The 16,535-nt window shown below is 36.2% G+C and overlaps 1 protein-coding gene across 1 annotated transcript in view; it reads right to left on the bottom strand.

Annotated features, from left to right (window-relative positions):
• The window catches only part of ADGRV1 (adhesion G protein-coupled receptor V1), a gene marked incomplete at its 5' end in the record, with an annotated part of 466,202 nt that overhangs the window by 296,163 nt on the left and 153,504 nt on the right, over positions 1 to 16,535 (bottom strand). The window contains 6 exons of the mRNA XM_090278998.1: positions 1,368 to 1,610; positions 7,123 to 7,294; positions 9,168 to 9,285; positions 11,362 to 12,344; positions 14,057 to 14,192; positions 14,911 to 15,085. Coding sequence (XP_090135124.1) covers positions 1,368 to 1,610; positions 7,123 to 7,294; positions 9,168 to 9,285; positions 11,362 to 12,344; positions 14,057 to 14,192; positions 14,911 to 15,085 — 1,827 coding nt within the window. The remainder of the gene's footprint in view (positions 1 to 1,367; positions 1,611 to 7,122; positions 7,295 to 9,167; positions 9,286 to 11,361; positions 12,345 to 14,056; positions 14,193 to 14,910; positions 15,086 to 16,535) is intronic.

Genomic DNA, 16,535 nt, shown 5'->3' with positions numbered 1-16,535 from the left:
TTATTTTTTGGCAACTTCAATCCATTCTCATCTGAGTGCATAAACTAGGTTAAAGTGCGCCTCAAATCTCTTTCTCATCTGTTCTTCATCTCCAGTTCCCCTCTTTCATTCTACAAGGTAGTGACTTATGGTGATACATATTTCATGGGACAAGAATGAAGCACATATTTTTTCTCATTTCTCTTCCTACCTTAAATGCCCCCAAAAACCCACAAAAATCTCCCTACTATGAATTGTTCTTTTTGTGTTCATACTGTTTCAGAGTTATTTACAATGGGGTTTATTTCTAGATTCTCATATGATTGAGAGTTCTGTCTTCTTGCCTGTCAAGCCATGGATTCTGTCATAAAGACAAGCTTTATTGCTTGGCAAGCTTCTGGGATAACTCAGTACCCCGGGCTCCCATCACTGATGCACTGGCTGCCATAGCAAACTGCACAAATGTTGTATTTCATGCATAAAATGTCCTGTATTTGAGCCATCCAATAGTGACACAACCTAGCATAACCAAACAGCACTTTGTTGAAACAAAACAAAACAAAACAAAAACAAAAAACTCTGCAACCTTGAGGCCTAAGGGGACACTGGTATCTTTCAAACAGGGAAAATGGTGGCACTGTCCAAAATGGCCGTTCTCACATGGCAGGTTTCCTGGAGTTAGATGAGTCAAGGACAAAAAAAAAAAGGGCAAGTTCCAATCCCCACAATAGTGCTTTAAGTAGAGCAGATAATATTTTTGTTTTAGTGTGGTAGAATTTTGCTGCTAATGCAAAGTTTAAAAAACAATGCTGGAAAGGTGTATGGTATTGCTTGAACCAACCCCAGCATTTGGTCACTTCATGTGACATAGTTTTCCTCTTCTGAGTCCCAGATGCCTACCTGCTTCCTGTCGTTCAACTGATGGCACCTAATAGGATGGATGTGAAAAATGGCTGTAAGACTGCATGTACTTACAGGTTTAAGAAACATAAAGGTCAGTTAGTATTTGAGGTTCTGGAGAAGATTTTCAACTAGTTCAGATATAAACACTAACAAAGACCCTTAGTTTTTGTTTTTGGTCTCATGCAGTTACATTGTGAAGAAGTTTTAACTCTCTAGAAATCTTATAGAACAGATTTATGCAAGACAGTTTGTACTGCACAACCAAATTTTTCAAAAGAAAGAAAAATATAAGAAAATACCATTTTAAACCATGATCCAAGTGAAAAAATTGAACTGTTTCAAGGATGAAGCTTAATGTAATAAATACAATGTGAATTATGATGGAATCATAAGAAAATAGTGTATTGATTATTCTCCATTTCATTACACATGCTACAGTTGAAGATGAAAATCTTAATGTATCTTAATATATTTCCCACACTTACCTGGGTACTGAAGTTAACTGACACCATTAGTCCTGTCCCAGACTCTCTGGCTACCTGCAAACTGATTAAAGTGGCCTTTTTATGGGCCACTGGCAGCCGAGAACCCACAGAAAAATACACGAGGCTCCAAGGTTCATCTCTCTGTAAGAATTTAATCTGTGCAAATCTGGCACTATTGTTTATTGCTGCTCCAGCAGTAACTTCATATAGTTCCACAAAAAAATACATTTCAACTTGTGGTACCTGATGATGAAAAAAGAAGAAAAAAAGATTATAACTAATATTTTCTATTTTAGATAATTTTGATGTTAAGAATTAGTATTATTCATATACATAATTACCAAAACAGTATACTTAGAAATACAATATGTTAGATATTGTATGTTAGATTACCATGGAATTTACTGTTTGTCTTTCTTTAAGAAACACTGTTATTCTCCCTAGGTTAGCTTTTTACTATAAAAATCAATGTCAGGAGACAATCTATGTGTACTTCAATAAGCAAAAGGATAAATAAAATACATTCATACAATACAATGCTATTTAACAGTTAAAAGAAATGAACTGTTTCAGTACTTTTCAATATGGACGGATCTGAAAACATAATAACAAGTGAAAAAAATCAGGTTGCATGATGATATGTATAGCATGATACAATAAATGTAAAGCTAAAATTATATAAAGCGTACTACATATCATTACTTGATACATATTTATTTATATATTTAAAAATTAAAATGTCAGGACTAGTTGGCTTGGGTGGAGGGGTTGGGCTGCAGACAGGGCAGGGCATGGAGTTGGAGAATGTCACTGTAGATAGAGGGAAAAAGAGGTCTTCAACTTTGTCAGGAAGGTATTTTTAAAGGGTTAAACATAAATATGATAAAATATTGATAATAGTAAATTTGATAATTTTATGTATTTTCCAAAATTCAGCATCAAATAAGTCTAAATTTAATCTGTTGATTATAGTTTGTTCATGCTTCACCTTAGTTCTCTCTCAACAATCTCAAATAGTTTATTTTCTAAAGCCTACATTCAATTTTATCATATCATCAATCACCCATTTTTTACTTATTCACACAATAATCTAAATACTTTAGCAGCATTGTTAGCTTCCTGTCATAACCCACACAAGCTAAGCTGATGCACCTTCAAATGCATTTGTCATTGTCTAAGTTGACATAATACATATTTTTTATTTATCAATAGGGGCCTCATTCATTTGTTTTGTGACAATTTTAATGAGATTTATTATGTTACTTATGTCGTGAAATAATACGATACACTCTTTAGTATTACCTCAAAATAAGCTGTATCTTCATCACACCATAAATGAACCTAATTTCCCTTTATAATCTGAATAAATAAATAGCTTTCTTATGGCACATAGCATTCTTCACAATTCAATGTCAGTAAGTATCAAAACATCAATATAACTCTACTCTTCCCACTTTTGAGAGACAAATTTGGCAACTATGTTAAACTAAAACACTAGAAAATTATGAATAATTTTATTCAAGAACTATCATTCCCTAGGGACCAAGTGAGCTTGAATTCACAATAGTTCCATTTAATTAAAGATTTCAGCACTACATTATTTTATTTTTCAGCATATTACATTAAAACAGAGACTCCTGTCTTTATTTTCCAGTAAAATATTTCTTCTCGTTGTGATGATGATTAGAACATTACTTAAAACAACTTAGAGTCAAAACGGTATCTAAATAAGGAACCATCTAAAATTGAACAGTGTACAGATGGATGTCAACATATCCTTTAACTACAGACAAAAAAATCTTCCAGTCTTGTAAAGAAAATCATTATTCAAACAATATTCTGGAAATATATTGGGAAGCCAAAATTCACAGATCATATGTAAATCTCTCTAGAGACCTCACAGGAACCTATTTTATGTGTACCTGCCAGCAACTTCCTTTCCAACTTAGGTCAGAAGCATTCCAGGATAATATTTTCCCCAGCTACTATAAAATGAATTTTCCCGGGTCCATATTTGCTCAGTAGCAGTCCGTCAAAGTAATAACAAAACTATATCTTAGTTATTTAAATATTTTTTAAAATATTTGCAATCTGTTTAAACAGAATTTGTGGGTTAATAATGTGTTCCTAAATTAATTAACTATTACCTTCATACATTTTGCAAATATAGAACTACTAGATCAAACAGCAGAGAAAGGGGAAGTTCAAAAGGCAAGTTCTAATCTTGGCTGAGCAGTTCACTAGGGAAAGTTACATGAATCCGTTGTAACTTGAAAATGAAAGTACTGAATAATTGTAGAGATGATAATTGAAGATACTGTAGAGTAGAAAAACTTTGAGTTGAAGGTCAGGAGATTGGATTGAGTTTAGGAGAAGCCACCATTAATCAATGGTATAATTCTATGAATGAATGTACTGTTCATTGTGCTGTGATGTTTAAACTCCCCTAGGAGCTTTGCTGTAGCTCCTATTTAAATCTCTAAACTGACTCAATGACAGCTAGTGGAGGGCATTGAGGTAGGAGGTGGAGTGATTGAGCAAAAAGGAGAAGGGGCTCATGGACAGGACAACAGTGTGGTGCTTGCTGGGCGAAGCAGGGTATAAGGGGACTAAATGGTAATGAAAAATAATACAATAAAGATTAAATAAAAAATAAAACAAAGCAAAACAAAACAAAATAAAAATAAATAAAATAAAACAAACTCCTTGGGTTCCATTCCCACCCATGGGGAATAATTGTTATACCAACCCTCTCTTATGAAGGGCTAACTCCTTGCCAACAACTGTGAAGAACCTCTCATTCACCATCTAATTTAATTTATCAGCCCCTATTTTTAACTCCAACAAACCTGGGAGGCTCGGAAAGGCTAAGTAACTTATCTAATGTCATCCAGCTAATTAGAGGAAGAGCTGAGATTTGAACCTAGGTCTTCTACTATCAGAGCCCAAACTCTTAAACCTCCCAGAATAAGTTCAGTACCCTTTGATAAAAAATAAGGAGATAGTTCTTAGATCAAAAGTCAAAGAATAGTTAATTGTGCTACTCTAGTAAAACCACCAAATAATCTCTCCAAGTCCACTACAGAAGCACGTGGCTGCAAAAACAGCTTCATTTATATGTCTAGAGATCATTCATCAGAAATGAAAAGATGAGTTTGAACCACATGAGCAATAAGTTTCCTTCTAGTAAAAAAAAAAAAGTAATTGTTAAAATGCATATTTGAAGCTCATAGTACTTTTTAAAAAATAATTTTCCATTATTCTGGGAATATAATCTTCCCTCTTTTTGAATTTTCTCTTACTGAAACTGGGATGTGCATTGCTCTTGCCTACACCTTTCCTTTTAACAGCTGAAAAGACAATGGGAGAAAAATACCCTGAAAATTAGTTGGAGTATAAAACTCAGCTCTATGATTTGAAAAATCATTAGAAAGAGGAATAAGAAGTGAGAGCAGATTCTGTCTCTTGCCTAACTAAAATTACTTGCATATAGGCTCAGTAGCATTTCCCACACCAGGAAAAAGATATACACAGTTAACATCCTATGTAATTCCTACTATATTTTCTTAAACCTTACTTATAATATATTTAGTATCTAGGAACTTCCTTAGTATTCTCCCACAAGGAGGGCAAGCTCAGAAGAAGCAGTCTCCTCTCCCACCTACATTCTAACTTTCCTGTTTACCTTGCTTTCAGCTACTATAAACCACCTCTGACTCTCTTCCCTTCTCTCTCTCCTGTGGGCAGAGGCCGCTTCAAACAGTATTTAAGTTCAATTCTCTAGATTTTTGAATCTAGTGAAATCTTTCCAAGATTTTAATTCACCAAAAATCTTACTTGAGATAAAATGCACAACAGGATTTTTAATAACTCACATATGCAACACAGATTTATGGAGGATGATGGGAGGAATACAGCTGAGAGTCCAATAGTCAAGATAAAATTCAATTTTGACCCAGCATAAAAACCAATAACTTCTGCAAGGAAGGTACAGATTGTCTTAGCAATTTAGAGAATTAAGACTTCTAACTGGAGATAGGAGGGAAGGCATCACGAAGGAAGAAGTGCTCTGATTAGTCCTGAAGGGAGAGTTAGCAACTGTAGGGTTGTGGGGGTTGAAGAAGCATAAACCTCTTTGAACAAATGCATAGAAGAGGATTTAAATGTTTTCAAGTAGAATAAGATGATCAAATGTTTTGAATATTTTCATTTTGGTTCCTCCTTTTCAGTGTGATAGGAAATTACTAGTAGGTAATAAAACTCCCGCTCAAGAAAAGTGAAATGTAATAATATGTTAAATTAGGAAAAATCAGTGGGAACTCAGTATTTTAAAAACTTATCTTTTAACTCTGTCACTACCAAGGTGGTCCAAAGAAGCACTTTTGACAGTCATTAACTCTTACACGTATCTCTAGTTCATAGATTTAGACCTCTAAGATTCTTTCTGATGAAAAAATCAAGTTCTTGGACAGTAGTTGATTGGATGGCTTAGACCAGGAAAAATCAGGCTGGCTGTGGATATATCTGTTAATGCTATACAGCAAAGAAGATTCCAGAGATTTTTAAAGCAAAGTGAAAAGACAAAAGACAAGCTTTAATAGGACTTCCATTGACATAACATGACTATTTGAGTAGTAAAACCAAAATCATTTAGTAATTAAAATTAGTTGAATTTGAACCTTTTAAAAAAATTGCATATAAGTGGATCTGCATAGATCAAACCCATGTTGTTCAAGAGTCAACTGTATTTTTGATCTGCAGTTGGGGATCCACGGATGTAGAGGGCCAGCTTGGGTTAGAAGTGCATTTTTGACTTCAAGGGCAGTTGGTACTCCTAATCCCAGCATCGTTCACGAGCAACTGTAACTGTATTTGTGCGTGCTTTTTATGCTGTTTTAAGTGTTTTACATGTACAACAAAACTGTGATTCTCTTTAATGTTCATAATATTATGCATAGTTTTTAGATTAAATATTTCAGTTTAATAAGTTAATTAGTAGACAAAAAGCAGATACTACTGAGTACTCCTTAGGCATTAAAGTATCAGAATAGTCTGTTTTTTTTTTTTAAGCCACATATCATTACTAAATGACTAAACCTATTAGGTCATCAGTGACTAATACTGTCTGAATAACGCAGATTCCTTTGGAAAGGGAGGGAGAGGTTGCCTGTCTCCTGAGTGCTGTGTGCAGCACGAACCAACAGAAAATTATCAAAAGGCTCACCAAGCATGGCCTCTCTGCCTCTTGAGTAGAGAAAAACTAAAATTCCTAACTTTATATGAAAAGAGAATGAAAGAACTTTCATACTATGAGGAAATATATATAGTATGATCAAATCTATAGATCTAATAAAAGCAAAACACTAAACATTCATAGTAATCAGAGATACTAATTGCCTGAAAATGACTCTAGGGATCATATACACAATGAGCACGTGGTCCAGGAAGACTGTTGGAAATGTCAAGAAACAGAAACAAAGAAAACTGATGAGCATTTTTTTAAGAGATATAATTGACATATAACATGTATTGGTTTTAAGTGTACAGTAATGAGCTTATTTACAAAAATTCTCTACAAAACCAATTCGAAGTCTGAAGTCTGTCAGCCAGCAAAGAGATTTCAACATTATAACTAGACGAGAAACAAAGAATCTTCACGTACCCAATGTGTAAGTTTCAATAAACTGGCTTTAAAACATTAACTCTAAAGAAATACAATTAGAAGTTGACAATACTGTGCCTCATCATTTCTTACCTTCCCTGGTTTGAGCTCCATGGTGATAAAGCACTTTGTTTGACCCCTTGTACAAGTTGTAGTCCCTGACACAGAGAGGAGTTCATCCCTCAGGTTCACACCACCCTTCTGGAGCACAGTGGCTGTTTTGTTAAATGTGACTCGCCAAAAGACCTTGACATCTTCAAAGGCCCTAGGAACAAAGCAAAACCTATGCAAATGCAGTGACAGAGTGCATTATCCTGTGTCTAATGCAGAATATGTTATCCCTGTGCCTGAGTGCACCTCTACATCCAAAGCAGAGCATTTAACATGACATTCCCTGACCACACTCTATTCAATATGGAGTATTTATTGAACTACTGCATATCAGAAATGTGAAAACAAATAATATTTTTTTGCCTACTATGCCTATTGTGTACCAGAAATATGAAAATAAAAATAACAGAGAACTTCTGCCTTCAAGAAAACATTCCTCATTTGTCTTTTAACAATTCTTCTTAACGAAAAACACTATCACTAAAAATGGTTGCTATACAAATAATGATCTATATTTTCAGAGGTTATTTAGGCCCAGAATGGAAAAGGTAAGATATATATATACAGTAGTCCCTCTCTATATCACAGTTCACTTATCGTGGCCTCAGTGTATTGCGGGATTTTCAAAAAATATTATATTTAATTGTTTATCGCGGATTTTTTGCTATATCGCGGAATTTTGCAGTACTGTATATGTATATTGTTAAAGTTACGTAGGTTTAAGAGTGTAGAATATATTTAAGAACATAAGTAGTGTTTATAAAAGTGTGGAAAAGGTTAATAAGGGAGTGGGAAAGGTTAATAAGAGACTGGGAATGGTTTATAAGCGTGCGGGAAGGGTTTATAAAGCCTTAAAATATATATAAATACTAAAATAAATATAAGGTTCCTACTTCGTGGATTTTTGCCTATCATGGGGAGGTTCTAGAATGTAATACCCATAATAAGTGAGGGAATACTGTACATGTACATGTGTGTAGACTTAGTGCATGTACAAATATACAGCTATGTAATATGAAAAATAGAGACATTTATTAAAGAAGACACAAGATATAAGAAACATTGTACATAAGACAATGACACCTCAGTCCCCTTCAAAGAAGGCACCTTGGGACCTTACACAGTTCTCCCGATTGCCATCAGCTGACCTGTCATATTTTCCTGAGTGTGATTGACAGTCTGAAATCTCTTCCCTTTCAAAGGTGATATTAGTTTTGGAAAAAGCCAGAAGTCGCAGGGCACCAAATCTGGACTACAGAAGGGCTGAGTCAACTAGGTGATTCGATGTTTCACAAAAAAACTCTGCATGAGATGTGATGCATGAGCCAGCGTGTTGTCATGATGAAGCTGCCAATCACCAACAGCTGCCCATAGCTGTGGCCTTCTGAACCATCGAAATAACTTCAACAGAAGAATGTTCAAGCTTAACACAAAACTTGATGCAGATTCATTGCTCTACTGCCTCAGTCATTTTGACTGTGATGGCCACACAATACACATGCTCACTCAAGAGTGTCTACTACCCCCACTGCCTAGTACAGTGATGTCGTCATTGTTCATGCATGCACATTCCAGGCCACTCTCCTTGGCTGCCAGGTTACACTGATGTCTCTCAAAGCATTCTCATTATATTAACAATGGCTGGACTTTTTCTGGATAGACCTTGTATATGATGAGTATTCAGAAGTTGTGTACTATACAATATTAAGTTGCAAGTAAAATTTTGGTACTCCAAATATCCCTAACAGTAAATGAGTATGCATGCAGAGTGATCAGATAATAGTAAATGTTTTTAAGTGAAACCTTCCATAATCTATATTTTGTGAAATACAAAATTTTCAAGGTAGTCCTAAGTCATGCTCATAAGCCAAGTGGGTTAAATCACAGACTAAGAACTACAGCATCTGAACAATGACGTACCAGATTCCACACTACCTTCTATCAACATCCAATCCTGCCTCTACCATCTTATTAATTCAAATATAGACACAAAGGCCATTATGTTTTCCATATATATTTAAATGTACCTGTTTGGCTGCCTTGTGACAGTAAGATGCAGTCTGTTCTTACCAGCTCCTTCACCCAGCTCCAGCCCTTTCTGGGACTCCTCACTGAAGCCTATGATGCCATTGTGAAGATCATTTCCTAAAAAGAAAAAATGGTGGGTTATAGCATACTTCAGAGTTTAAAAGATCTCCAATGTTTCACTAATCTTTCCAGCTCAGATGGTATAAAAGTGAACAATTCACAAGTAAGGGGAGCTACAATTTTTTAATATCTTTACTAAAAATAGGCTAGGATAAAAATAATGAGATTGAGGTGGCTAAACACTTCGAAAACAGAAAACCAGAAGAAAGAAAACCCCAAATTCTTGCCCTGGCTGGTGTAGCTCAGCCGATTGAGTGCCGGCCTATAAACCAAAGTGTCGCTGGTTCGATTCCCAGTCAGGGCACATGCCTGGGTTGCCAGCCAGGTCACCAGTTGGGAGTATGTGAGATGCAACGACACATTGATATTTCTCTCCCTCTGTTTCTCCTTCCCCTCTCCTCTGTCTAAAAATAATTAAATAAAATCTTTAAAAAAAAAAGACCTGATAAAACAGTGCAGGGTTCCTTTAAAAAAAAAAAAAAGAAAGAAAACACCAAATTCTACTCCCCACGCTGAGATTTATGCTCATCTCTCTCGGATGAGATGCTACTTTTTATCTCATAGTCCTTGACATTTTATATATGTTTATTGTTTAAAGTCAGTATACCATCAGAGAATGGAAGTTCTACCAGGGCAGCAATGTTGTATTTGCTTCTGTATCCCCAGTACCAAGAACAGTGGCCAGCATATTGCAAGTGTTCAATAAACATTTATTAAATAAATGAACTCCATTTAACTGATTTACCTTCCCGTAAGAGAGTTGACCAAAAGACCATTTATGTTATACATTCAGTTATGTGTCCAGAGGAAAACAGAATGCCTAAGGAAGTACTGAATAACTCTAAGGAAAAAAAAAAAAAAAAAACCTCCTCTGAGCAACACTTGAGGTTACAGGCACCCTCATACGATGAAATTGTGCTTAAACTGGAAAAACAGTAGTGTCCACACTACACTGAAACAGTGCACTGTTTCTCAAAATACCATCTTAAACTCTAAAGCACTGTGTAAAACTTAGTCATGTTTGTATAAAAGAGCAGAGTAGGCGAGAACCATGAGATGGCCTTGTCAATAATCTACTTAGTGTACAGTAGGGATAAAACTAATTAATCCACTTAAAGAAATATAGTATGATTTCAGAGGAAAATTGCAAAATATCACCAAAAGATTTTATGATTCATGAGGAACTCTTTAAAAAAAAATTGCAGCTTTAAGCTATTGCAATATATACACCTAGGAGTCCAAAAGCTATATAATATACTGCATTGGTCCAAAAATAGAACAAAAGAAAACAGTTCTAGTCTTATTCCCAACAGATACAAAGAAATGCTTGATAATGAGATCTTAGACTTTGGGATGGATTACAGAAAAAGTGGCTGGAAAATTCAGAATGCGGTTTCAAAACAGTATAAGCAATTGTATACTTGGATGACTAAATAAAGTATATTCTGGAAGAAGAACATGGACTTAAATATATTTAAGGTTTTCCCTATATTGTAAAAATATAGATTTATAGACTGTTTAGCTCTGAGCTAAGTGACATTTACAATCCACTAGACTCAAGGCTAGCACCTTAGAACAATATCATGTGTTCATGATGTGGGTCCATGCCATAGGAAGATGATGTTTTTAAATTTTTTAATTTTTCAATTACAGTTTACTTTCAATATTATTTTGTATTAGTTTCAGGTGTATAGTTACAGTGTAGTGGTCAGACAATCTTAGACTTTACAAAGTGTTTCCCATGACATTCCCAGTACCCACCTGACATCATACATAGTTATCAAAATATTATTGACTAGATTCCCTGCGCTGTACTTTACATCCCTGACTGTTCTGTAACTACCAAACTGTATGTCTTATTCCCTTCACCTTTTACACCCAGCCCCCTAACCCTCCTCCCCTCCGGCAACCAGTCTGCTCTCTGTGTCTATGAGTCTGTGGAGAATGATATCTTCATGAATTACTATGAGTGATTCGAGTAATTCACCCTTTAAATTAAAGACAGAATGATCCTTTAAAAAATCCTGATTAAAAACGTGGTACATTTTTAAACCCATCACTCCAGAGACATACCTATAATAACTATCATGGCAAAAGCTGAAAATCCAGTGTCATCCTTTCCCTTCACAATCTGTGCTCCCCCTTGAGGGTCTGTGAGAAACACGTAGAAGAATTCCTGCCCCTCAGGTTCATCATCATCCAAAATTTGAAACAATACTTTCCGCTCTCTTTCTCCATCTACAAATGTAAGGACAAGAGTTTGTTCTTCAAAGTCCTCTTCTTCAATTGCCCACGTTCGGTTGGAAAGTCCATAGATATCATGAAAGGGCACTGCATTTGGTTCCTTCTGAGCAGACCTTTCACCAAAAGTTTTCACTGTTACACTGACGTTGCCAGTAGATCCACCAGTTCTTCGGATAAGAACTTCTGCAGCATTCAACGTTCCATTCTTCCTCTCCTCTTCAACATAAACTATGGGTGGCCCAAGACTAAATATTCCATGAATGGAAACATCTGCAGTTCCTGTGGCTACAAGTTTCTCAGGGATCACAGTTGCCTCTGTAACCATGGTGATCATTTCAGGTGGCTCTATGGGAATGAGAGCTGTGTCAACTGTGACAGCCACTGTTGTCTTGGGAAGAGAAACATCCAATATTGTGATCACTGCCACACTGAAATCTAGATTCAGGCGTGGTCTCCAATCTATTTTTGTAAACTTTTGTACTCCTTTAATTTCTACTGAAGTTAGATTAATGTAAAAATATTCTTCTGTCTCAGGAAGCTGGTCGTTAATAATGATTATTTCAAAATTAACCTCAGCTTGGAATCCTTGAAAAAGCAGTTCCCCATTGTAAACAGGCTCAAAATCTTCCAGTGGCTCTGCACTTCCTGCAGTTGTCTGATAGGAAACTTGAACAAGATTGCCGTGGAACCCAAAGAGTCTTTGCACATGTAATCTAATCGAGTGTATATCCTCTGACACCATGATGTTTCTTGAACTAGGGGAAAACTGAAAGACTCCCATTGGTTCAATTTCGGCCATGGTGAAACCTGATCTGAAAAATAAATGAAAGAATTCATGAGACTAGGAATACCACTGCAGAGATTCACCTTTCACGTATTTAAGATGCTGTTCATGAGGGCATCTTAAAAATGACATGCCCTTTCAAATTCCATAAAACCCGGCTGATTTATTGATGAATATACCAAGCAAAAGAAATGTAAGAACAGGAGCTACTATCACTGGTGAGAGGACCTCACACATTATGGCAAAGTGAAGAGCTCAAAGGTCTCTGCTCTGTTTCTCCAGTCGTCCCAGAGAAGCTCTCTGAAGGGTCTGAAACATCAGGCTCTCTGTCATGATCACTACACAGGAAACCAGAAACTCTTTGGATGTTCTGGATGCCAGTCAAGTTTCTTATCTATCAAATAGAAATAGTTGGCCCTACTAGATGCAAAATCCTTATTTCTTCCAACTGGCTCGTGATGGAACTTGTGTCTCACACAAATGTTACTAAAATTTTGTATATGAATTGGAAGAAACATCTATGATTGGAGGAGTTATTAATCCTTAGCTTTATCCTATAGAATTTTGTTGGGAATTAATAGGTAGCCTATCAGCCCAGTCCAGACCACAGATGTATTTTCTTTGGCTAACAGTTTTTTTGTTTTTTTTTTTAATGTAAATTTGAATCTCTTCAGAGAGGACACCCTAGAGTCCATCACTCTCTATTGTGAAGCTCTGATAACTCAACACATAGCACAATGGTTAAGAGCTATGACAGTGGCCAGACATATTGTGGCCCCGACAATTATTCCTTGTGTGATACTAGGTACGTTACATAATCTATCTGTGACTCACTTTCTTTATCTATAAAATGGGACTAATAATATTATCTATGTAATATGGCTGCTGTGAAGAATAAGAGTTAGAGTAAATATGTATCATTCTTAAAGCAATGCCTGGCCTAGGGTAATCACTATGAAAGTTAGCTATTATTGCTGTTGTTAAAAGCATTTGAATTTGTTACCCTGCAACACAGTCTGTGGCCAAACAATTTGAAAATGCCATAGGTATAACCTAGAGCCATATTTGATTCTGCCAACCAGTATTTCCCACACATAAACATGTATATAAACATACTTGAAGACATGCTGATTTTGCCCACACGTTCTCCCCATTTTCCAAACAAGTAGACTAAAGAACAGAAAGATCAAGTAACTTTCCTCATGGCATACAGCAAGTAAGTGGTAAAGTCAGGACTAAATCCATGAGTCTGGCTCTAAGGTCTGCCCTCTGCTATTCTGAGCAAGCACATCCCAGGTATGAGACAAGTTCATTGTTCTGGCTTAAACATATTTATCAGCAAATATTCTGAGTTAAATTAAATTCAAAAGAGCCATTGGTCCAAGTTATATTATTACCCTAGAATGATGGCTTCTTCTTACTCTGAATCCCTTGGGGAAAGGAGGTATTTTCCAGTTACTTCTCAAATGATAGCTCCTTTAAAAACAGGTGGCTTTGCCATTATTGGACATGTTACCCAGGCCAACCTTGAATTAGAGGTTATGATGAACTCTCTTCAAGGCACACAGTGGTGGTGACTATGAAAGGCGGCCTCCCTCCATGGCATCTTAGGCATGCAGGCCACATGTCGCTCTGCACCAACACTGTTTTTGCATCTGCCTCAGGGAGAGTGATCCTTGTACGGTTTTACATTTCTGTTTCAACTGATAAATTCCAGATTATTCCTCAGGGCCATCTTACCGAAGTTTGGCCCCTCCAGGGGCACTGCTCTGCACTCCTGAGAGGTGGATGACGAAGGCCTCTGGCTGGCCAGGGCTGGGGAAGGTCCACAACAAGACACCTTTACTTTGTTCTCCATGGGAAAATGAAAGGCTCCCTGAAAGGAAACATGAAAAGGGAAGTAGGGTATCATTTTTGAGTTGTTAAATAGGGATTCAAGTCTTAAATGTGTAGTAAAATATATTTCCCTTAAAACCTGTATAATTTTGTTAACCAATGTCACCCCAATAAAGTCAAATAAATACCTAAAAATTCTGTGATGTCTACAAAAAACTAAAGCACTTAAAAAGTGGGGAGAGAGGGAAATAAATTTATAGCAAGTTCCCTAGACCACATAAACCTCACCTTCAATCCCTGCCTACTCCAGCTGGTAGAGGTCAAGCCTTCTAACATTTGCATCTCACAAACCCTCATAAAGCTAATGGTATAATTAAAAAATAAAGCAGATTAAATAACAGTTGCTCTACTGTCAAATAGTCAGGTGAACATGTAAGTGGACACAAATATGTGCCTTTTTTTTAATTACTGTATGGTCAAAATTAAGTTGTTTAAAACTACTTTGAACAAACTCCTAATGTATAAACAGCCTACTCAGTGATCACTATTTCCAGGTGAGGTATGAAAATTATAATTTGAATTGAATAAACTTTCATCCTCACTAAGCAGCCTTTGCAATTCTGATCACTTAAAAATGGGAACACTATATTACAAAATAAACAGTTCACTTTTCTAGAGTAAGGATAACACAAGAAAATCAGCGGCCAATTACAACCTCCACGTTTTACAGAGCAGATCTTAGAAAAGCCACAGCTTACCCAGTTTCGGGGTCATGTTGCCAACAACAATGAACTCAGGGATTTCTAACCCCGGAGCGTATCCAGCCGCCCAGGCAACCACGAGGGAGCCATACGTGCCTTTCCTCGAAATCACCACTTGGCTTGTTCCAGCAGTGATGTCCGTGAGTGAGAAAGCGGGAGATTCAAATCCAACCTGAGGAAAAACATGCTGAGAACGTTTTATTTCACTCTAAAGGTTCTGGTTTGCTAAAGAGTGGATTAAAAGTCAACTTACTCTTGTTTTACACAATCTATTTTCCTGTCTTAAAATATATTCAACTGAAGAGTAATGTTTAACCCTTTGAGTGCCGTGTGCAATTCAAAATTTGGATCAACATGAGAAAAAGTTATATCAATATATCCCCTGAGGCACAAGAAAGAGAAAAAAACATAAAATACAAATTATTCCATTGTTATTTACATTAATAGCCATCGAAAAGAGTTGCTGGGAGCGATGCTAGCATTTTGGGGAAAATTTGTCAGCATTGCTCACAGCAATATTGGCACTCAAAGGGTTAAGAAATGACATCTGAGACTTGAGAATTGATTCTATTTTATAATTCTGATTATAGTTTATGACTTTTTAAATCGAGATATAATCCTTTGGATTAACAATATCTAAAAAGACAAATGTGATTATAGTTAAATGAAAGCAAAAGGTTAAAAATGGCATTGTGGCATGACTTGTTCATGGGTCTCTGTGGAACCCTGTTTGTCTAGAACTGAAATTTGACTTCTTCCTAAGACATAATAAATTCTTTGTTTATAAAAATGAGCACCATGAAATAGATTTTCTATTAAGGTTGTTTTCAGCTTTTTGATTCAATTTGTTTTTTTGTTTTTTGTTTTTTTGAGAATAAGAAAGCTTCAAAGTTCTTTTTTTAAAAATAATCATCCTTTTCATCCACACCAAGTAATATCTTCCCAGGTACCCAGGCTGTATGGCTGAGTTATAGATGAATTAAGTGCTGGTCAATGAGTAAGAATAAAACCAGAGGCCTGGCCTCATTTGGACGAATCAGTGCAACTCTTTTGGTCCCAGTATCTACAAATTTGGGATACTATACGTTTAACAGTTCTAAATTAAGTCTCGTTCTCCCCATTTTAAATTGAAATGGTGAGTAGCAGAAAAGTGTAAGAGGGTGCCACAGAATAGCTTCTGGAGATAAAGAAAAAAAATAAGAAAAACAAACAAGAAAACTCCATTTTGGCACCAGATTAGATTGCCAAAAGCTTCGGTACGTCTGAGATCACTCTTGCTACATGGCTAGAGGTTGTTTAAATGTGTCCTAGTCACAAAGTGTCACACATAGAGACACACACACCATACAAACACTGGTAAGGAGTCCACAGGATGCACTGAGGGTGGGAGTACACCCTGAATAGCGGTGATCTTGCCCTGTGAGGTGACACAATGTGTGACAATGCGCATGGACAAGAAGGAGGAAATAGTTTCTATGTGAAATGAATGACGCAGGTTGAGAGGGATCTTTTGTTTGTTTGTTTAATAACTTGTAGCAAAAAGAAGACCACAAAACTTCACAGCATTATTAAATTCTATACCCTTGTTCCCTCTTGAACAGAGGAGGTACAGAAAGGAAACT

Source organism: Furipterus horrens, unplaced genomic scaffold (assembly GCF_987537825.1).
Source record: "Furipterus horrens unplaced genomic scaffold, mFurHor1.1.pri manual_scaffold_5, whole genome shotgun sequence".
NCBI classification, from domain to species: domain Eukaryota; kingdom Metazoa; phylum Chordata; class Mammalia; order Chiroptera; family Furipteridae; genus Furipterus; species Furipterus horrens.
The sequence above is the reverse complement of the archived record's forward strand: the minus strand, read 5'-3'. Positions and strand labels throughout refer to the sequence as shown.